This window comes from Chanos chanos, chromosome 7, assembly GCF_902362185.1.
Source record: "Chanos chanos chromosome 7, fChaCha1.1, whole genome shotgun sequence".
Classification (NCBI taxonomy): domain Eukaryota; kingdom Metazoa; phylum Chordata; class Actinopteri; order Gonorynchiformes; family Chanidae; genus Chanos; species Chanos chanos.
The window spans coordinates 18,721,032-18,745,787 of record NC_044501.1 but is presented as its reverse complement, the minus strand read 5'-3'; the positions used below and the strand labels follow the sequence as shown (position 1 = coordinate 18,745,787).

The 24,756-nt window shown below is 39.3% G+C and overlaps 1 protein-coding gene across 2 annotated transcripts in view; it reads right to left on the bottom strand.

Moving 5' to 3' along the window:
• Positions 1-963: 963 nt before the first annotated feature.
• The window catches only part of mad1l1 (mitotic arrest deficient 1 like 1), a 51,559-nt gene continuing 27,766 nt past the window's right edge, over positions 964-24,756 (bottom strand). For both annotated transcript variants that reach the window (XM_030780524.1, XM_030780525.1), the window contains 3 exons: positions 21,943-22,147; positions 18,221-18,411; positions 964-1,253 (listed from right to left, as the gene is read on the bottom strand). In XM_030780524.1, coding sequence (XP_030636384.1) covers positions 1,092-1,253; positions 18,221-18,411; positions 21,943-22,147 — 558 coding nt within the window. In that variant the 3' untranslated portion in view covers positions 964-1,091. The remainder of the gene's footprint in view (positions 1,254-18,220; positions 18,412-21,942; positions 22,148-24,756) is intronic.

Genomic DNA, 24,756 nt, shown 5'->3' with positions numbered 1-24,756 from the left:
ACACCTGCTGATGACTTGATTTTTGATGACAGTGACAAAAACATTACTGCAAAGAGAGATCAACAATAACTAATTCCTTTTGCATTGTAGTGTGGTGAAATTATAAACAGACTAAAATGCTTTGGTATGTGCACTCCACAACATATTAAATACCACTGTGATATAAAATCCCTAAGGGCCTCAGCTTTCTAAGACTAGAATTGGAATTCACTGATACAAACCAATGAAATATGGTTTTAATAGCAGTAGAGAATGATCCATGGTGTCCAGTCATTTGCCTTACATTCACACATGAGCAGAATGAATGTTCCAGCTCATGCTAATCAATGAGATCAATCTGCACTGGTTGCAGCAGTCACTGCATGGCAATAGGTGGAAAAAAGGAACAGAGTTCTATGTGTCCCATCGCTGTGGATGACAAGCCAATGAACGCCAAGCTCCACTTGCCTCAGAAATACCACCTAATGAGAGAGTTGTAGGTGAATTTTTTTTTTTTACTAGAAGGAGCTTTAACTTTCCATGAATCTTCAGTTATGTGAAATATGCGATTGTTGTAAAAGAGGCAGTAAAAATTCCAAACTGTCATGAGCGAACCAGCTGAGGCTGTAGTTCTTATTGTACCATGCAGTCACTGACAACTGTGTGATTATTTTGGGTATTTTTGATGGAATTTTGTAATGTGGAATCTTTTTCATGTGGAACTCTTTTCTTCACAATGACCTCAATATGAATGACAATGAAGTCAACACTGACAAAGAAGGGCATTTTTATTTTTTAAGTCAAACTCCAGAGATGAAGCAGAAAGGAATGGCATTTGCTTGAAGTGTTGAATTGATTTTGAGATAAAGGTACATTCATAGCAATAGCCAGTTACAACAGTTGTTCTAAAATTTATCCTCCAAAATTCTTAAAGAAAAAAGAAAAAAAAAAGAAAGAAACAGACAGTGTGTGTGTGTGTGTGTGTGGTGTGTGTGAGTGGTGTGTGCGAGTGCAGTTACAAAACACGTATATATGCGGTTTTCTGTTTGTATGCCATTTTTGTGTCTGTCTACATTTCACTTGAGGGGGTGTAAGGGTGAGGTCAGAGAAATCTAAATGATGGTCTGCCGACTGAACAGGTCAAGGGTCACGGCACTCAGGAAGGCTGGGATGCTCTTCTGGTGGAACAGATGCAGGTCGACCATCTCGGTCAGAGTGCGGGAAAAATCTGTCTCCAATAACTGCATGCTCCCACTTCCCACAGGACCATTGGCCTGCAACACAAAAATATACACACAGATAAAGTCAGAGACATCAGCGACCTAGAACTTAAACATTTACTCTACTATCTGTCTGAATTATTTTGAGGGTGACTAAGGAGAGAGCATAGCTGGATAGAGCTTTGACATCAAGATATTAAAGGATGATATATCTTTTATATTTACTCAAAATCCATATGACAACAATGTCCAGCCTCCATAACACTGACATCAGTAAAACTCCCATTAATCTGACGTGTGTAGTAAATATGTCCGTAAAAAAAAATATTCCTCATGAAACGTCCCCACCTGAATTCCCTACACTGTTGGGAAGTCTTATTCAGCTGTGTCTTTACAGCCAATGAGAGTTTTATATCTGGTCCTTTCTGAATGATTTCACCTAATGACAATGACTCACAGCAAGAAGAGTCCCACTGCTAGACACTAGTTACTCTACTGCTTTCATTTCAATCACAAAACAGACCATAAAACCCACTCTAGATAGGTTTTTATATGGATATGCCAAAAGTGACTGGAGGTAACAGAGAGAGAGCGAGAGAGAGAGAGTGGGGGGAGAGAGAAAGTAAGAGAGCGTGAAAAAGAAATATAAAGAGAGGGTTGGAGAAGAGAAAGAGAAAGTGAGAGAGTGTGAAAAATGAAAGAGAAAGAGAGGGTTGGAAGAGAGAAAGAGAAAGTGAGAGAGTGTGAAAAAAGAAAGAGAAAGAGAGGGTTGGAAGAGAGAGAGAGAGAGAGAGGGAGAGGGAGAGGGAGAGAGAGAGAGAGAGAGAGAGAGGGGGAGAGAGAGAAGGGAATAGAGAAAAAGAGAGAGGGGATGTTCAGTAAACAATATTAAGCACATCGTATATCAGAGCTGAAGTGAAATATGAACCATCACTTGACATTTCCATTTGACACCGTCAGGAATTACACACATAAAAAGTCTTAAAAATGATTTAAGGGCATTTCTATAGAAATTACACGTATGAAAAGGCTTAAAAAAGACTTCTGATAGATTACAACTGCAGGACAGAAGAGAAGAGCTCTTATTGTTTTACAGGCATACGGCAGAGGTGCTCTGGAACTGACTGACAACCTGCAATCTCACAGTCAATGTGTGACTGGTCAGGATAGTCTCATACGCACAGAATGAAATACACTGACTGTCACTCAAAGTCAAATTCAGCTTCTACTTTCTGTGTGTGTGTGTGTGTGTGTGTGTGTGTGTGTGTGAGAGAGAGAGAGAGAGAGAGAGAGAGAGAGAGAGAGAGAGGGGCAGTAATTCAATCCTAAATTCAAAATGATGAAATGAACTGACTGGAAGATCGTTCCAAATTTCTGATCTGAGCGCAATCCAGACAGACGGATATTACTTCAATGACAAAATATCTCAAATGGTTATGTTTGTAAATATTTTTTGAAAAAAACCTAAATCCCACATCACTGAATTCAGTAAAGGCATTTGCCTGAGATGGAAATTCTCTGTCTCTGTACTGTTTTCTTTTGCTTGTGTTTAGCTGATATGGTGTCATACCCTGCTATACCCTGAGGACCTTTACGCTTGTCATTCTCTCTCTGTGTCTCTCTCTCTTTCTCACACACACACACACACATACTCATAACTGGAGAATTCATCAGGTATGCGTACACTTACTCAAATGCACATGAGCGCAGGCACACACACATACAAACACACTCTGCCACCCCCACAGTAATGCAGATCTTCCTGCCCTCTGAAGACTTAAGGCCATTGATTTTGTGCGGTACAGCACAGGCAGCAAGCCAACCAATCGTCGCTAAGTGACACCCTGGTAAACAGAACATGGAGTTCCTCAGCAGTGTTCTACAGGAGAGTTCTAGAATTCAAACCATGTCAACACATCTATGGGAGAGAGGATTGTGTTTCAGTCTGTAGCTGCTTGATTTTACTCGCTCCCAGATTTTCCCTAGAATTACGAAATCCAGAAGTCCGGTATGCAACACGCAAGAATAGTTTACGACACTACCCAATTTGCATGCCGTTTTTATGACATTACATCATATTTCTGTGTCCCCTGCCCGATCTACAATATTTTATTACATCATATTTCATAAGTGGTATTGTGGCGCTGTACTGGCAACATGGAAGTGTTGCAGCATAATCAAAAATGAGAGGTTTTGAGTTTTACCAGCGTTTTAAAGATTACATCTCTGATGGTGTATTCCACCCCAGTCTATCTAGGGAGGATGGAAAGGAAATGCTCTATTCCATTTCACCCTTTATAGTTAAAGGTATGCTCCTTCGACTGGTGTTTTTAGTATGTAGTATGGGCTAAGTTAGCAGTTTTCTGAGCAAAGAAAATAAGCAAGGACGTATGGAGGGTAATGAATTCTCCATGATCCATTCGGTCAGGTGTAGTTAGTGTTAAGGTTATTGGTTACTAAACTCTCTTTTTTTTCTTTTTTTGCAGATAACCGCTTGTTTTACATCGGGCCGAACAAACAGTACATGCGTTTGGCGGTGTTGACAGAAGACGAAAAGAGGTCTGCCCTCATGGAGTGCCATGATAACCCTGGAACTGGCAACCATCATGGTTTGAGAGGCACCAGAGACAGGGTTATTGCTGGCTACTTCCGGTAAACTTTGATAAAAGACGTGACTGAATGGGTAAGTTATGATCTGACTTTGTCCTGTAGCATGTGATATACATATACTGTTTTTTGTCTTGGGGAGATGGTTTCGATTTGAGTTGTGCTGGGATGCAAAGCAGTCAGTTCATAATAGATGAGACAGTCTTGCAAGACACCATAATGTGAGTTTAGATTTTAGATATTCCATAATTACAAGAGTCATTCAAAAGTATAATACTGAAAGAAAATTAACAAGTTATTATCTCTTGTCTCAGGTGAGATGTTGTTATTGCTGCCAGTTAAATGACCCCATCAAGACACAGACACACGATTTTGCATTCTATTAAAAGTACTACATGCTAAACTTTTGCTGACCACAGGGAAATGTGGTTAAAGAAGTTCAAAGGAAATATTTCCTCAGGTTAAAGAGGCTTGGGAGGTAGTAGGCTTGGACCTTATTGGCCCACTACGTGAAACAGCCAGAGGTCACAAATATGGGATGACCATGACAGACCTGTACACAAAGTGGGTTGCCGATGAGCCTCTCCGATGTAAGAATGCATGTGAAGTGTCTGGAGCTGTATTTACTGTCCAGTAAGCAAAATTGGTTGATATGAGAGATCTCATTGTGTGAATCTGTGGCGCACATACTGCCAACTGTAACAAAGCCACACTATTTTTCCACGTTGCGAAGCAAAATAAATGCGTTCTTTAGGTATTGTGCCTCATTGTTGGCTTCTGAAAATAAAGTTAGATCTGACGTGCCCTTTCTCCTTTCACTTAATGGCATTACTGCCTTCACAAACGTAGTGGTATAATGTTTGTATGACAATGTTTATGATGTGATGTGAGTTTATACAGTAAATATATTAGGAGATTTTGTTGTTCTGTTCTACTCTGCTTTGGGTCAGTGCATCATCCATGTCCTGACTGCTCTGCGGGGTATATCAAGACAGGAGGCGGAACAGTTATTTCTTGCTGACCCTGAGTACAGCAGAAGGTAGGAGTGAACTTTATTAATGTTTACACTGAGTGCATGAGCATGGGGGATGTCGTTATTATCCATATTAACTCTCGTTTTTACTGTTCTAGTGAGGTGGATGAATTCAACCGATTAATAGGGCGTCAAATGAGGGAGGGGCAAATAGGGGGCGTGTTGGAGTAGTGGCTAGTGCTGTTTACCCTGCACCACAGTCTTGCTCTTGTTTCTGTGCGGAGTTTGCATGTTCTCACCGTGTGTGTGTGTGTGTGTGTGTTTCCTCGGGAGCTCCAGTTTCCTCCCACAGTCCAAAGACATGCAGGTCAGGCAAACTGGAGACACTAAATTGCCCCTAGGTGTGAATGTGTGTGTGAATGCGTTTGTCTGTGTGTCTACCCTGCGACGGACTGGCGACCTGTCCAGGGTGTTTCCCTGTCTGTCGTCCAATGAACGCTGGGATAGGCTCCAGCACCCCCCGCAACCCTTATTAGGATAATCGGCTTTGAAAATGAGTGAGTGAGTGTATGTAACTCACATATGCCTTATCCGTAAATATTGCCTTGGCCACACCTTATTTTACTATTTGCACTTTCTGGTTAGATGCAAAACTGCATTTCATTGTACTTGTACTATGTGCAATGAAAATAAAGTTGAATCTAATCTAGTCCAATCTAATCTAATCTAATCTAATCTAATCACAAAATCATCAGTCTGAACCTCATGTCCTCAGGGAGACAAACCATGCTACATAGGATGGGGGCTTGCTCATTTATTGTTGTGTAAAATAGTTAGGGAGGATCTTAGTTATTCCTCCTAATCTCAAATATGAACATTTTTGTTCTCTTGTCTGTACTAGTTGGTCTCTTAAAGCAATATGCATCCTGTCTCTTACGTTCTGTGTTCACATCCACTTTGTGTATTTCATGTTATTTTTTATATTTCATATTACATACATTGTGCTGTTCTATTTCAGTTTAAAAAATGAAAGAAACTCAAGTCATTCTCAGTGTATGTTCATTGTTATGTAAGAATGGACAGTTATCACAAATAGAAAACTATATTTATATTAATCATTTACTTATATTACTATTACTACTTTAATTTACTTTACTGTTTTTAAAATACTATTTACAATATCTGGAAATATGATGGCTCAACAAAAATAATGGTTATTAATAGTGATTATCTTCTAAAAAAACTTAAAACCTGAAAGTGTCGAAAGCAAATTGTATGTAAAGGTTAAGAATGCTACTTGGGCGAAGCAAAAATGATCTGGTGGTTCTCAAACGACAAGTAAACTATGTCTTTTTGTTGATAAATAGTTTTATAATAGATTTATGGTAAAGTGCATAACCAGCTTAATCCAGCAGTGAATATTATGCTTAGCCTACAGAGAATCTTTGCAAAAAAAAAAGTACTTCTATAACATCAGAAGTAAAGGCTAACACTCCGTCTCTCAATGAAAACACTACGTGTTGTTTGTGCCTTAAAATGCTTATGCATGAGCAGTACAGATCTGGCACTGCTGGAACACATCATATAGTGTGCGCACGCTTCGGATACTGAACATGCCTACTGCAGTCTGGACTTCCGGACTTTTGTACTTCCGGCAAAATCGGGCAGCCCTCAAAATCAACTGCGCATGTGTGTTGCAGACTAGACTTCCGCATTTCATAATTCCAGGGAAAATCTGGGAGCGTGGAAAAATCGGGCAGCTACACAGTCCTCTAGCTATTAAAGCGGGGACTGTGTTAATTGGAGCACAGTCATAAAAAATAATCTCAGTCCTTAGTCTGTAACTCAAAGGCTCTGTAACATCAGCCATCTTGTGTGTCAAGAGAAGGCCACTGATAACAAGCTTTCTCTGTCTGCGCTTCAGCTTCTTCCAGTTTCATTTACTTGTCCAATCCACCTCTAATGAAAGGTCAACAGTTTTTCTGTGTTTTTTTTTTTTAATAGAGAAATACTTATTCAAATTGTGACCTTATCAGTGTTTGTTTGAATATCCACCACCCTAAATTGTCTAATGAGCAATATTTGACCTTTCTATAACAACATTACTTATGTTAAAAATCTTACTCTCGTCGACCCAGAGAGACAATAAGCAAAATAACATTCAGCAGGAGGGGGAAAACAGGGGAGGGAGAAAGAAAAACTGTGAATAAGAGAGAGCGAGAGAGAGAAAAGACAATAGGCTACCCAAGAACTGCAAAAATAAATCTGAACTTAGTTTGTACTCAGTGGCATACCAAAGTGTGTGTGTGTGTGTGTGTGTGAGAGAGTGTGAGAGAGAGAGAGAGAACTACCATACCTCCTCAAGTTCATCTCTGCTATTATAAATGTGGAAAATAATACTAATCTCTTGTGGTGAAAACTCACTTTTGTTTTAATTTCTGTGTTTTTCTCCTGAGAGAGGAAGGTCTCATTGAAAGAGAGAAAAAAAAACAAGATGAGTCTAGTGATGCTGAACAGGAGGTCTACACACCTGTTGACTATAAAACGTTTACTGTGGCAAAACGTGTAAACGTATAAACAGCAAAACAACCTAGAGTACAACAGAGCGTAAGTTAAAACTCCAGTTTTTCAGTAGGAAATTAAAAAACGAGCCACGCACATAAAGACAGCTGCTGGCGCTCTCATTTAATCAAAGAGGAATATTGGCAGTTATGTTTCAATCTCTCAGCTGAGGTCAGCCACTTCATTTACTCATTTGATTTTTCTAAGATCAGAACGACAGATAGTCTAGAATAGACAGATGCGTTTCAGCCCACACGCACACACACACACACACACACACACAAACACACACAGAGATCTTTTTCTGGAATCCAGTCTTGGAGCGGTTAGTTTGCGAGACGGTGCTCAGCAGAAGCAGAAGAAAAGAGATTGGGAAAGTGTCATTTCCATCGACTTAAAGTTGGAGGTGTGTGAAGAACAGTAATTGGTTGTTAAATTAGCTTTATCTACGTATTAAGCAAACATGTAATTAGCCAACTGCTGTCTGTTAACAGCTGATATCGCCATGCTTGGTGCATCAGTGCTACAGGACACGAGACACACACTAACACACAAATAAGCCTGCAGTAAAGTAAAAAACAGCCACAAAGCAAAAAAAAATTTTAAACACTCTACAGCCATAGTACGAAACACAAGCAGGCACACAGAGCCCGTGTTACTGTTTGTTCATTTAAATGGTCTCTGGTGATAATTCATATTCCACGCAGACAGATTCTCTCTCTTTTTCTCACACACACACACACACACACACACACAAAGCAGAGCAAACCCAGCCATGTCAAAGTGTAAAACACACATACAAAAACGTGAAAACAGTAGAGCCACAATCTGAATGTTAGCATGCACACATACACACACACATACACAAACACACACACAAACACATACACACGCACATACCACATCACTGTAAACCAGTCATGCTTTATACATAATTAGAGACTAACACAAAGAGAGAGACACTGAATAATATGGCTGGAAGGAGAAGTGACCTAATCAATTTTCTCATTTCATATGCTTAACGTGAAACAATCTGTTGATCACTTTGGCACAAAAACAATTAGAGCGAGCGTCCCGGACTGACAGCGTATCATTACGACACAACAGCCCCTGTCATATTCCATAACTTTACAGATGATCCTGCAGGCTTAGGGGGGGAAACTGCTCTTTAAAACCTTCTTCCAACTGACAGACTTCTTAAAATAAAGTGAGGGGAGGACAGTTTCTCTGACAGGAGCAGAAACAGCAAAGACAGATATAATAGAATAATCAAAAATATGCAAATGAAAAAAAAAAAAAAAAGACTTCAATTTAAATGCAGATTTGACATTTTGCCTTTGGTGTAAAAACTGAGTGCAAGAGAACAGTAGACAGTCTTACTACTGTTATTTAGGAAAGAGGACTAAGACAGTCATGTGTTTACAGTCAGTCTTACTACTGTTATTTAAGAAAGAGGACTAAGACAGTCATGTGTTTACAGTCAGTCTTACTACTGTTATTTAAGAAAGAGGACTAAGACAGTCATGTGTTTACAGTCAGTCTTACTACTGTTATTTAAGAAAGAGGACTAAGACAGTCATGTGTTTACAGTCAGTCTTACTACTGTTATTTAAGAAAGAGGACTAAGACAGTCATATGTTTACAGTCAGTCTTACTACTGTTATTTAGGAAAGAGGACTAAGACAGTCTTGTGTTTACAGTCAGTCTTACTACTGTTATTTAAGAAAGAGGACTAAGACCGTCTTACTACTGCTATTTAAGAAAGTCAGGTTCTTTTTTTGTAGTCAGATACTTTTGACTGCCACAGCCTACAGACTGTGTCTATGTTGACTTGTGCATGCTGATTTGTGTATCTGTGTGTGTGTGTGTGTGTGTGTGTGTGTGTGTGTGTGTGTAATAGTAGTAATATGTTTTAACAGAGTATTACAACATATGAAACAGCTACAAATGCTAAGTAATGTAACATGGCCCCACTCTGAGGAACATAACTTTTGGATTCTCACTTACTTAATCACACACACACACACAAACACACACACACACACACACACACACACACACACACACACACACACAACCCCTTCTGATTCAACTAATAATTAAGTCCGTGTGTCCTTATCAGTGTCTCCGGTGGCTGTCTGAGAACTCCTGGATGAAGCCTGTCCAAAAACCTGCTTTCTGCTGGACACCATGTGACTCTGACCTCAGCTCATTACAAACAGATAATGTCACTATTTAACACCCTCTGAAGAGCTGTTCAGCAATTTGATTTTCTTAATTAAACAAAGTTTTACCACAATCTGTGTCGTTTAAAAACAGGGATGGTATTTGCTGACATTTAACATTAATGTCTGTATTTGTGGAAAAAACAAATAAGCCACTTTAGAAACTAAAAACTGTTCCAGCAGATTTTAAGTAGTCACTTCACAGCAGCATGAGAAAAACTGTTATGCACTTCAGTCACTCTTTAAAAAAAAAAAAGAACATCTGAATTAATATTTATTGGAACAAATGGAGAACTGGGCTACACAAAAAGCACTTTCCCTTTCTCACACACACACACACACACACACACACACACACACACACACACACACACACACACACAGAACATGAGGTACGCTGACAGACTCACCATTAAATTTACACGCACACGCACGCACACACACACACAAGCGCACGCACACACACACACAAGCACACACACACATACAACCAGACACACGAATGCTCTTTCCATGCAACACTGAAACGTGACAGTTGACATATGCTTCGGTGCATGCAGAGAATAAAAGGGAGCCAGAGTAGAGAGTTAAACAGTATTAAAAAGTGTCACTAAGAATTGCACTCACGCCCAGAAACTGCCTCTCTCTCTCTTTCTCTCTCTTGAGGAATTTTAGGACCTTATTTCCTCTGTATCTCTTGCTGCCTGTGCAATTCATACACATTGCTCTTTCTCTCTCATTCAACCATCCAACTGTTGAAATGAAAGACAACAACATTTACTTGTGTAAACTTCTGTTAGATGTAGATGGAAGCTGGTACAACCAAACAGTACAAGATATATACTTCATATAACGTAGTGTCTCCTCTTAAAAAAATCTTATCTTAAAAAAACACAACTTTGCATTGCAGATGGACAAACCTGCCCTGTGGTCCATCAGCCTCCTTAAACAAAGAGAACCAGCAGGGAATCAGATGACTGAGCAGAAAAGACACGCAATTTGGTGGCTGGTGCCTTGACCATCTTTTGTTTGACAGGTGATATTGCATAAAATGCTTTGTTGTGACAAAACAGAGCTGTTGTGTTAAAGACTAAACCGAACTTCTGGGGCTCATTCATACCTTTTTTTTTTTATCTAGGTCAAATATTGACAGATCTCTTTTCTTTTTAAGCTCTGCAAATCGTGTATTAATGTGCACATGTTTTCAACTTTCCAACAGCTTTCACAGTACATACGGCTGTTACCCTCCTACGAAGGTAGAAATAAATTGGATTTGAAGCGTAATTCAGTCTTTTCTGTGGAACATAGACGCTTATCTTGCCAAGTCCTTTTATCGCAAAGGAAATGTTCTGAAGAACAAACAGAAGTCATTCATTTTAGTCTTAACACTTTTCTATATTAACCACCAGGAAACGTCTACACAATACAGCTATACAAGCACAAACTCACCTCTGACATGGAGGGAGGGAAAAAAGCAAAATAAGAAAAAAAAAAAATCCCAAAAGCTTGTGAATACGTGATCTGTCATTTTATATGAGTATGACAGACCTAGTAAACCTCTGAAGAGTACTGAAAGAAGTTTAATGGAAACATTATCATCCTTCCTTCCTCCTGTTTCTCTTTTATCATTTATGAACACATTTAAGTACTAAGTTTTCAACACACACACACACACACACACACACACACACACTCATTTCCTTGATTTCTGCATCATTAATGGCCCATCACCGAGTTTAATCAGACTTTCCATCAGACGCTGTAATCAGCTCGCTGATTGGAAAACTGGAAATGCCAAACCCAGATCAAAACACCTCGCCGGGACACCTGCCGCTATGGCGACTACCATCACGCTGTGACGCAATGTCACCTGCTGTTACCATGACAACTGTCAAAGTGCAAAAACCCAGCTCTCCAGAGCAATGGATTAAAAAGGGGAAAGGAAGAGGGTCTGTTGAATGTTATCACAGCACAACATCATAACATCTGGGAGAGTTTAGTTTAAATGCTATACCAGTGCTCCTGCTCATGATCTACAGGCTAGGTTTAACTGTTCTATTCCTCCTCTTCCTCTCTGACTCCCAGCCTTGATAAACTGGTTTATTCAATTGTATTTGTCAAAAGGCCAGTCTGAGGGTAATTACTTGATTGCAAAGTTCTAAATGTGGTTTGTGACAGTGCTCTTGGATTCAATTTCATTTGTGTATCTTCATCTCTTTTTTCTCTTTCCTCGCCATTCTGTCTTCCATCCATCTCATTTTCACAGTCCCTTTATAATTCAAGGTAATTAAACCAATCAAAAAAATGACAGATCTATTGCAACTGGTTAAATAATGAATGTAATCCACCAATCACTGATTCAGTGATCGGACCTGACGAGAGCCAGGCTACTAAAGCTATGAAGAAAGCCTGAAAGTCTTTAACTGTCTCTAGAACCTTTAAACACTGTTTTATCCCTCTTTGTGATGTGACTGATATAGATCTTAATGTCACAATTCAGTCTGTGATTTAAAGATCTAAATATTTCAAAGGAGCCATTCGGAACAGTTACAGTTTTCCAAAAATCTACACAGTTCAAAATGTAAAAATATTTCAACATGCGACAGGTTTCTCTGGGCACCACACATTTACCTGGTTTGAAGTTCTGAAAACAGTGAAGTGAGTCTAAGTTATGAGTCTGCATTCTGCATTCCTCTCTCTCTCTCTCGGAGAACAAAAATCTACGTGTTCTATTTCCCATTCCCTAATGGACAACCATTACCATCTAAATTTGTGTCTAATTTACAAGCAGCAGCATCAAGTCATTAAAATGGTTTGTGTATGTGCATTCCAAAAGAGCTAGTGTACAAATAACATTTACTACAGAAACTTCTCAAAGTCACACATCTTGTGTGTGTGTGTGTGTGTGTGTGTGTGTGTGAGAAAGAGAGACAGAAAGGGATGGGGAGATGGCAAGAGAGAGGGAGAGGGTGAGGGTGAGAGAGAGAGAGAGAAAGAGAGAGAGAGAGAAAGAGAGAGAGAGAGGCACAGAGAGAGAAATGGCTCAAGGTTAATAAATATTGACAGTGAATTATCTTTAGCAGAGGGGTCGCAGGTGGGCTCAGTAGGCCTAATTTGACACAGTGGAGCTGCCGTGCTGCTCTTTCATTCTCTCACTCTTACACACACACGCACAGAATGTGAAAGAGGAGGACAAAAAAGTCACCACAAAGAAAAAAAAAGAAAGAAAGAAAAAGCACCAGATTCCTTCACCTTATCCTCCTTACCTTTACAAAAACCATGTCTGGGTTTTATGGGGTGTTTCTTTTCTTTTTTTTTTTTTTTTCCTTTCTTTCTTTTTTTTTTTCTTTTTTTTTTTTTTAGAAAGTTTTGACTTGAGAAATTCAAATACTAAAATTTATCGCAGACCTTACTCGCTTTAAAGAAAGAATGAAGATCTGTTAACAAAGCATCCGTTCACAAGTGAAATGTTTTTGTGGAGTTGAGTGAAGACATAGCGAGACATAGCTGTTCTCCTTTATCAAAGTTAACCAATTTAATGAAAAAGTCTTATTGCACTGCCTCCTCCACCCAATCCCTCATTCTCTCCTTTTGTGTCTTTCCATCTTACCCCACGTATGGGATAGAGAATTAGGTCAGAACAGCAAAGTCAAATGCTGGATTTTTACCTGATGTGCAATGGAAATGTACAACGAAGACATGCTGTTTCCAAATCTGTCAGGGATAAGTGAGTTACTGTGTCCATTCATGAAATGCAATGTTTATCTAAAATACTGATTGCAATATCAGAACTCAATGTGGGGAAAAGTCTGATTACAGGTTCAAACTGCTTGTGATGCATGCCATGCGTTTACCTGATGACTATCACTGCGTCCGTTTGCTCTGAAACTGATTGGTTTTGCTCTGTTTGGTAAAAACGTAACAGAATTTCAACCACTAAAACGAAAATGTTTGAGAAGTAAAATATCAACATTGGGGGGAAAAAAATCACTAACTAGAACAGAACATAAGAACTAGAACTAGTGGCAGAACATAAACAGTATGTAGACCAATACCTATAGTAATTAATTTCAATTGACTGCTGTAACGAACCGTTCATCTTCCAGAGGTATGATTTGGTTTACATTGCATTTATCTTTCACTATGGCTTTTCAGTGAGTGGCATATTTCCCTAATAGGGCTGTAGCCCTGCCAACACTACCATCATTCACAAGACATGGACACGGAGAAGTGTGAAATATGAAGAACCATGTCAATATTACACAGAAACAGTTATAATATATAAAACTAATAATACCAGAGAACCACACACAAAAAAATGGAAAAAAGAAAAAAAATTATGTTACAGTACAATCAAGTGAGCTTGAGGAGCTTAGCGTGCAAAGTCGACTAATTTTACAAGCTATGCAAGAGGATGCATTACTAAAGCATTACTCCTGTCGTATCATTTGTGGACTTGAAGCACCACAGAATCGCAACTCAAAATTGGTCATTTCTACAATGCTCCAAAAGCTTCTACAGCAAAGTGGAAAACGAAGCATAAAAACTCTTACTACCAATCAGTTCTAACTGTCACACACTGTTTGGTCAGTCTGCAAAAAAATGTAAAAATGAGTCAAATACTCAAAGAAGGTCACGAATGTCAAGGAAAAAAACTGACTGGTCTGTAATTGGGTGTCCCATGGTTGGTTGAAAAGGAAACCAAGCAGACCAGGGATGTATACACACAAGAGAAATTTAATCAATACTGGGAATGACAGAAAGTCAATGTAAAAAAGGGGACGCAAAGACCATATTTTGAAAAATAATTGCAATAAAGTTGTCTTTTCTAGTTAAAGATCTTAGGAGGTAAAGAACTTGTATCGTGTCCACCTTCACATGTAGGTAAAGTTTACCAGACAAACTAAGTTGACCACAATAAGATTAAATTTTCTCCTTCAGACAAAATTTTATTTGACAACCAATCCATCAAACATGTACTAATCACATTTTCTGTCTTGGTATGTAAGCAAAATGTGTGTGTTTCAAACAGAGTTTGAATCAAGAGTTGCTGAAAATGCATCTTTCGTAACGTTTTGTTTGTTAGGAGTTTGAAATGCACTGAACTAACAGCAAAATGACAGAATGCAACAGAGAAACTGCCTTTTAATCGATCAGACATCTGTTTCCTCGGGTCATCTACCCCTCTCACACCTACAGCAGACCTCTTCTTCATGTAACACATACAGTGCATTAAGCTAGTGATTACCTGCTGTACACATACTGACACAGCCACACACTGTTGCTGCTATACAGATGCAAAAACAATCAAGGTTAACCAGCTAAAAAGCAGCAGATGTGTTGTCTGGTGCTCTCCGGTGAAGATCCGCTTAAAAACACACACACACACACACACACACACACACACACACACACACACGAGTGGAGACAGCTGTCAACACACATTACACTTTTAACTTTTCTTTCCATAACTTCATTAGAGCAACACCATACCAGCTGGCTTGTTTCCGATACTTTCCTTCGATTTCCTATAGTTAGGCTAAATTACATTTACACCCTTCTATTCCATCAAATAAATCTTTTTTTTTTCTTTTTTTTTTTTAACCGAATCAATTCTTATTAAATCTCAGCGGCTAAAATTTTGGTTTAATGCAGAGTTCTTGCTTCTTTCATCAAAATTCATCAAAACATAACTCATCACAATCTCTGGGTGATGTTTTATGGCAAGAAATCACATGAACACTTCTATGTGCCAGAGGCAAACAGGCTAAAATGAATGCCAACAGCCTTGGTCCCATTGTCACTGATCTGTTCTCAGTTTAGATGCAGGAGATTAACTTCAGGACAGTTAACTTCCTGCGTGTGACCTACCATGTTAGACTAATGCACAGTGTGCTTTAGTCCTGAGCTGCAGATGAGTGAAATTGTGATCAGGCCTAAAAATTAATTTCCTCTTTGTAAAAGAAACAAAGATGGTGGGACATGATACTGAAGCTCTACAAATCAGTTCACGACAGACTTAATTAAACGTATGTATCTACTGCAAATCAGAAGAGAAAAAGAGACCGAAATCTATGGATTTGTCTCCAAACACCCACCTTTAAAACATACCTTAGTATAAGTAAAGGGCAAAAAAGGAAGGACATATCAAAATTTCTCTGCTGTCCCTGGAACAACATCCAGAACCCAACATGGGGTTCTATCACCACGATGGAATGGTCAGGTATTGAATTTCAAAAAGGCCAAGAGTGGATTTGGAATGTCTCCTATCATTTGCAATCTATCAAACTCTACCAGCCCATCAATACTGCTCTTTTAAATCACACACACACACACACACACACACACACACACACACACACACACACACACACACAGAGAGAGAGAGAGAGAGAGAGAGAGAGAGAGAGAGAGAGAGAGAGAGAGAGCGAGGGAGAGAGAGGGAGAAAGAGAGAGATGGAGGGAGGGAGAGAGAGGGAGAGAGAGAGGGAGGGAGACTTAAATACAGTGAAGAATGCTATAATGAAGTGTAATGAAGGATGAAGGACAGACTGCAGTGGTTCAAGTCAGTCAGCTAACAGGACAACTCTGCCTTTTCAACTCCATTTCTGGCAGCTTTGACTTTTCAATTTTTGACAATTTCGACTTTTCAGTTCGATTTTTCATACTTTCATCTTTGGCTTCTCAACTTCTATACTGACATTTAAACCCATTAGTGTAAATGCTAGTGAAGCCTTTATGAGCTAAAAAGGAAACTGCATTGTGATGATAAGAAAGGGTAAGTTTCTTACGAAAAATTACATCAGCTGTATAATGAATTTATAAGTAAAAAGATGCCAAGTGCATTAATTAGCATCTGCAAGACATTCATAGGCTGAGTGACAGGAAACTAAATAACAGAGCAAATGTATTCACCCTGTCCTTCATACACACTCACTCACACACACAAAATCACTTTTCTCTCTCACACACACATATATATACATACAAATGTATTAACCTACAAGCTCCTATACTTCACACACATTGACACTCACACATGCCCAGTTGCTCTTTCCCCCACCATGCACAGATATATTAACATATGTATCTCTGGCCCTCTCACTCACACACATAGATATGCATAACCACTCATTCCCACACACACATACAGACACATGCACACATAGTCACTCTCTCACAAAAACACACACACAAAATTATGAGACAAAATCTTAAACATTTCTGCACATGCAGGTGCATACACAAACACACCACGCACACACACACTATGCGCGCACACACACACACAGCACATGTGCGCACACACACACGCACACACACACGCACACACCACGCACACACCACGCACACATACAGAAATGCACAGATGAGAGAAAGATGAGAGAAGACTATTTTATGCATGCGGGTGTGTGCACGCTCACACAAACTCAGGTGCACAATATTAATAAGAAAGAATGCAAATGCAGGGAGAACGTTTGCCCAGAAACTTCTTATTAAAAGAACCTGAAAGGACTACAGGTCAAACAGGAAACAAGTGGGCAAGTCTGTTTATGCATATGTAAATATATTTCTGGTGAAGTCTACAGAAAAAAACAGTCATCGATAAAAATATATAGGTAACGCATATTTATTAAAAAAAAAACAAGTCATGGCTGTATGAGTGTGCATTGTCTGCATGTACAGTACCACAGAGCTTAGAGTATCTCATTGTACCGTTAAAATACACAGTGTCTTTGCTGCCGTAGATAAACAAATTAATCATGTTCTTTTTAAAATTCATGAACCCAATTAAAATAATGATTTGAGACTGCTAATTTGCATAACTAGAACAAAGGCTTCCATCATGATCAGTGGAAAGTATCATACCTGCATGTGATCAACAGAGTTAAGCTTTCATAAATTAAAGAAAAGAAAAAAAAAAAACAGAAGCTATGTAGCGGTGCAGGAAATGGAAGAGGCATAAAGTAAGCGTGTCACTGTCATTCAGAAACAGCTGACTGACAGAAAATACACAGGGTCAAAAGTCACATTCTTAACACTGGTTAGTTAAAAACAAAAGTGTTTGCTTCTGCACACGTTCCAGCACATTCTCACACACACACACCTCTAACAAGTCAGAATAATAAGAGTTACCAGCTGAGAGTTTATGAGCGAAATCACTGAATGGTCGTTGATGAATTGAGTGAACCTGATGATGTATGGGGATGTGTGCGTCCCACCGTCAAGGTTAGATCCATGTTTACAGCGTTTCCAGAGTTCATACGGTTTGTGTGAACTTGGAAGAGCTGCAGTTATATGCCCTTGAGGAGGGCCTGCTGTCTCTCTCACTTCCTCAGATAAAAAGCCCTGTACTAAACTTCATTGAAGAGACTATGACTAATACGTTTCAACTGGTATTATTGCTTGGTTTTATGGGTGTGTGCATGTGTATGAAAAAGATAACACACACAAGAGTGTGAGTGAATGAGTGAGTGAGTTAGAGAGTCTGCATGTATGTGTGAGTGTGTGAGTGCATGAGAGTGTGCGTGCATGAGAGTGTGCGTGTGTGCGTGTGTGTGTGTGTGTGTGAGTGCGTGTGAGTGTGTGTGTGTGTGTGTGCGTGTGAGTGTGCGTGTGAGTGTGTGTGTGTGTTTGGGGAGGTGGGTGCGTACCTTAAAGAGTAGACAGTCCTCCATACGTTCAGCGTAGACAGAGGTTAGCCGATACTGGTTTTCCATGGTGATATCAATCTGGTATCCCGTGAGAACATAACAGGCAGTGCGGAATTCCTGGATCTTCTTTTGGAACACTTCTTTGAGACGTTGGTTCTTCAGTTCAGCACTCTCCATCTGCTTTCGCAAATCTATCAACAAGCAAACAAGCAAAAGCCAAAGCTGAGCATCAAAGGTGTGCTGGTCAGTTAGGCATAGAAAAGTATTGCATTCAGAATGGGCGTGTTATCTGGGGCTTACCAAATGCTTGATTGAGGAAAATATGTGTAATTTTATACTCCGAGTATGATGTAAAATTCACATTACAAAACACTCTTCAGCCAACAGGACAATGCTTCATCCAGTTTCAGCAGTTGTGACAGTTTAAGGTTCTTCATGATGTTCATTGAGATGTGGCAGATTTTTGATTGGATTTCGATTTAGGACTTTAACTGGTCAAGCTGAAGAACACTGACAACAGTGAATTTTGTCAATGACAAAATTCAGCTTTTTGTATAATACTACACATTCCTCTCACAACACTCAGTTATGTAACAGAGCCAACTAGCATCGTCATGAAAGATGAGTAAGTCAACAAGATCAGGGTGTTACATTTTAAACTTAATACATACGGAACAGAGGATCTGTCGTCATGTCAACCAAAACTACACTGCATGACAGAGGCTACAGCCATTGGCTGCCACAAAACAACTTGGTGACCAATCACGCGTCTTCCTAGCACTTGAAAAGCACACTAATATGTGGTTTGACACTTTTAAAGCAGTCTTATGACGGTGTGAGTGTCATATCAGGGCAGAGTTGAGTAGAGGATAAACTGGGCACAGGGTTGTTCTACACTAGATTTACTGCTCCAAACATCCGTTTATTAGAGTGACACTGAACAAGCTTAGTTTCTTATTTCTTCAGAAAACAAGATTAAAGGATTTTTTTTTTTTTGGTTCATGGAATTTACTGTCCGCTAAGCGTGAGAAAACTGACTGCAATGCGTCCTACTGAAAAACCTGACGCAGTTACTGGATTAAAGACAAACTAGGCACCTCTAACTAACTCAGCGGCCATGATTCTGAAATCTTTCAACACGATCTTTGAGACAACACTAACGATACAGACATGAAAACTGAAACTATGCTGACATTCCAGGACCTGGGACAAAACTCAGCCTGTGCGTCATTTCTCGCCGACACATAGCCGGCGCAAGGTCGTCTAGGCAACCGTTTAAGTGGTATCCGTCAGTAACTGCAGCATGAATAAGGTGCAGTTTCACTTATGTCATCGTAATGCATGTAACGTGGGCTGCACGCAGCGTTTTCACCCAAGGCAAAGTCGCCTGTGCTTAGTATTCATGACGGCCTCTAATGGATTCTCCCCTACTGCTGCACTTCATGTCTGTATGAGCCGACTGCTCATGTACACCATGCGGTTTCTGTTATGTGAGAGTAATGGCCAGTTTCATTTTCATCCATTCCTACAAGGATGGTTTCTCTGACCTCTTGGACTCCTTGCACAAAATTTTACTTCATAAAAGTAAATAAATATATAAAAGTCTACATATGCAGATTATGTGTGTATACACGCACAACAAGAAAGTTGCATATTCTGCTGTTACAAGGTTGACATCATTCCAGTTTTGCATCAGATGTTACAATACACAAATGATGTGAAAAAGTCTTTTACCAATATCCTTTTATTCATTTAATGAAGCGAGACTTTGAAAATGTTACACTTCCTTGCCTTCATCTGAAAAAGGTTTTATGAATATTTTTCACACTACAGGCTGTATTTGCAGGCTACATGTTCTCGGGTGATGACTCGTACTTTCAGACTGTGTGATTTCCATTTGCAAATCTATTCTAGCTTACAATTCTATTCTATTCACGACTCACTGCTAACATACTTTGCTCTTTGTTTCAGACATTTAAGAGTCAGCTCACATCATTTTTTTTCGTCGTGATAACAAAACCAGAGAACCTTAAATAAAATCCATCAGAAAGGCTCTATTCAATACCTATGGAACACTGTTTGTTACATACGCCTAATTCAGACACACTAACCTGAACATGATATGTGAGGTAAAGCTAATGTGGTTACTCTTCCCAGTATGCTGGATGGCTTCTCAGTACACTGACCACTGCAATTTTTCAATTTGTCCTGACCTGGCTTTTTAACTATTCATGACAAGGAAACTGTGACTGTTTTTCACTAATGGTTTGTCTAAATGCAAATCGGTTCAATCTGTTCGCAGTGCAAGCTCCATTCAGATGGACTGAAGCACATACAACTAGACCTCTGAAAACTCACACCCTCTCTCTCCCTCTCTCACTCTCACACTCACACACACACACACAAAGAAAGACCATGCTTTTCTTCCCCCCCCTACAACCCCTGATCAAGACACACGTTAATTGCATTTTTCTTTTATTTTCTCTCCTTTCCTTGGTTATTGGGTTGTAGTTTATCTAAAACACAATAGGAGCCCCTCTGTTCATACTCCATCAGAACGGATACATTGTGACATAATTATACACTGTTCCCATAATACTTGGATACTCCGAACCTTTAAATTATATACAATTAAGTCCTCTTTCTGTGTGTGGGCCTCCATGTGTGTGTATGTGTATTACAGAGACACAGAGGGAAAGAGAAAGGGGTCTTGAAAATTTGTGATTAGAAAAAAAGATGATTAGTGAGAGGAATCCCACACTGAAAGTATAACCACGTCTGTGTATGAATGCTCACACACTCATCAGAAGTGAAAAATTAGGTGAGACATGCTTATTTATTTACACTCATTTACTCTGTCTTAACGTCATTTAACAATCATTTCTCTTCCCTTCTTTTTTCTTCCTCTTGATTCTATAGGACACATTACAATACATACATTCATATGCCTAAGTATTACTGAATATGGGTTTAATTTTGACAATTACTTTTTTTGTTATTCGTAGGTTTTATTTTAGAATAGCTACCTACTTCAGGGACTTCACAAATTAAATGAGAGAAAACCCATCATATATTTATCACTTTTTTTACAAGACACTCCCAAAATCTGTTCTCCCACTAGTTCCAACAAACTATCAAGTAAGAGAGCCAGTAAAGTGACCAAATGCGCGTATCTGTGTGTGTGTGTGTGTGTGTGTGTGTGTGTGTGTGTGAGTGTGTGGTGTTTTTGCACTTTTAGTAGGTCTCTTGGGATCTTTTCTTAAGAAAGAAGCAGCTACAATGGCAACTTAATAGTTATTTAAATGCCTTGTGCTAAGTAAGGCAGAGTGTGAACCCTAATCCACCTCAAGAAAGCACTTACCCTGTTAGTTAACAGCTTTAAAGCCGCATTATAAAAGCTATTAATCTGGACAGTGTGCTGAAAAGTCTCTGCCTATCTGTCGATTTAAAATGAAAAGGGCTTTCTGTCAAAGCATTGCCTGAGAAGATAATGTGTTGTGTAAAGTGAAAGACTGGACTCTCAGACGCATAGGAGGTCATGTCAGATGAAGACACGGTCTAAAGACCAGGGGTAATTGGCCGGTCTAAAAAGGAGACTACACTTCTTGTCTTTCGAACAATTTCACCTTAACCTTGCTTGACCCATAGAACATACACATTAGAGAGCACTTCACAAAACACGCACACACACCAACACACACGCGCACACACAGATTAAATACCTAGTACTTCTTGTGAGGGTGGAATGCTGAAAGAGGCATCATCCGTTGCCATGGTTCCCTCGGCCTGTAGCGTCCGGAGGCGGTCCCTCAGACGCTGACACTCCTCCCTCAGCTGCTCCACCTCCTCGGCACGCTGCTGCTTGGCAACGCTGGTCGGGTTGAGCCGAAAATGGATCACTTTAGTTTTGACAGGATCATAGTCACCCTGACAGAGGGACAAAATACACCCCATGATTGGCTTAGGGGGAAAAAAAGGAAATCCTACAATTTCATCCACAGGTGTTTGGGAGAAATCCAGTGATTATCGTTGAAAGGGTCACTGCACCGTGCATTGACAACACATTTCACTCAATGTACGAAATAACAGTCAAACATTATTAGAGAAATTGTAGGTGGCCAATACTTTTATACTGATAATGATTGCTCTTATTGTTCTTTAAATAGAAAAGTTAGCATCTTAACAATGTTTCATCACAACTAACCATGGACTATGCTCATAACTACTTCTGAAACCCACACCTTAAAAACTTCAGTAAGTAGCTCATACCAACATGAGTCACTGTGGGCTGTTTGTAGTTTATTAGAGACAGCATATTGAGCATTGTGTACTATATTTTTCTCGGTCATACAAGCCAAGATATCACGGCAATTGTCGCAAAAAGGACAGAACTCTCAATTCTTCAATGCTATCCATATCACAAAAAACAGACAACAGACACATAAGCTAAAACAGAACAAAAAAAAAAAATCAGCAAAAATATATTCTTGCATGGCCAAGCGACTCTGTCAAGTGTAATGAGGGCTTAAAAGAGCCATTCACTCTTCACGCACCCTGTAATTGCACTATAATATACCTTAATGTCTCTAACAGTGAAATCAAGACAAAGTAAGACAGAGCACAAGTTCAGACAGCACATGCATCAGGATCTAAAGAGAATCTGAGGTAACCTGTTCTCTAACTTCTGTTGAAGGACTTTTCTAAATTAATCAAGACATACTATTGGCCTGTGGCTTTGAATCCCCAGCCTATCTCCTTAAGAAGGGGGAAAAAAAAAAAAAGAATTTGTTGAATTCAACATGGCAATGTGCTCTTCTTAAGACAATTCTTCATTCCAGTCTAAAACTCTTTATCCCCAAAAAGTCTTTCATCCTGAAAAACGATTCTTTATTTGGGTGTAAAACTTCAGGGGTTTAAAAGCCATTACTGAGCCTTGTGGTAAATTAAAGAGCCTATCGCTGAGTAATACCTCAATCTGAACATCTCATTACTGGGCAAATTACAGCACCCTCAGCCCAGAGAGACAATGTGTAAGCTCTCTGTCTGTGTGTGTGTGTCTGTGTGTGTGTGTGTGTGTGTGTGTGAGAGAGTGAGAGAGAGAGAAAGAAAAAGGGAGAGAGAAAGAGAGAGGTGTGTGAGAAAGCAAGAGAAAAAGAAAAATCAAAAGGATATCAATAATGGAAGAGTAAGAAGGAAGGAAGAGAAATGGACAGGACGATATTGATAAGAATGTGAGGGTAGACAAATGAAAAATGAAGGATGAAGAGGAGAGAAAGAGCCAGTTATGTGTCATACTATGTTTATTTACTGCTACACTTGTCCAAGTTACAGAGTCACATCTTGTATTTTTTTAATAAGGCTGAAGCTGGCATCTACACTTTATACTACATGACACACTCAGGAGTCAAGATATAAGATTTCAAACTGTAAACTGAAAAGGTTAACAGTTTTATGACAGGCTCAACACTAACTCTCAGAACACACGAGCATGCAGGGCACTGTACTGATGACTAATACAGATTTGGTGACAGGCACTTTTTGATGTTTTGATTATGTATCTAACTTGGTCTTATAAATCCATCGGGTAGCTTTCAGCACTGGGAAAATATATCACAAACACAGAACCAGTTGGAACTACATTAGTTTTGGTCTATTCATGATGTCCACTGAAATAATGTAAATATGGAATCAAAACCTTCCTGACAGTTTTTTTTTTTCTTTCTTTGGTTGCCATTCAGTTGAACACAAACTAAATCTTAGGCTCTTATGCAGGACCATTTTAAAGGCCTGTCATGAGACTGTACGTGCTGCTTGTGCGTAGTTAATCTGCAGAAACATACCCATCAAATAAACGATGAAAAAAAAAAAAAAGTCTGCCCCGGTACTGAGGAGATACTCACTGGTAATTCTGTGTTGTATAATTACGCCTGAAAGCGAAACATTTTTAAAGGGTCTGCAAGGCTGCTATGAATTTCTAATTGACCATTAATTGAAAAGTGGAAAATCATCATAAAATGAATGCTGAGTTTTCAAAACTGAAAATGAACAAGATAAGCCTTTGCTGAAATGAGAGAAGAAAAAAAAAAAAAAACCCTTCTGAAATCACATCAGCATGACTGTGTGTCTGAGGGCTTGGCTTCTTCAAAAAAAAACAAAAAAAAAACAATAATGATAAAATATCCACTTTTGGGAGAATTCTAGCAACCCACACTGACTCAGCACCTCTGATTTAATGTATTTAGTAGAGTTCTTTTGTATCACCTCCCGGGTATCATAATGAAAAATCAAAATGGGCTTACTGCTACCCACACACTGTTATTAGAGGGGGGCGGCATGTATGTATCTGTATGTGTGTGTGTCTGTATGTGTGTGTGTGTGTGTGTGTGTGTGTGTGTGTCTGGGGAGAGGACAATACAACAGGGATCCTTAGATATTGTTGCTATTGATATATTGAAATTTGTAGACATATATCCAAAGTGTTTGAATATGAACCTTACTGTGGCTATTTATTTAAAAGTTTTTTTCTCTCAAAATTT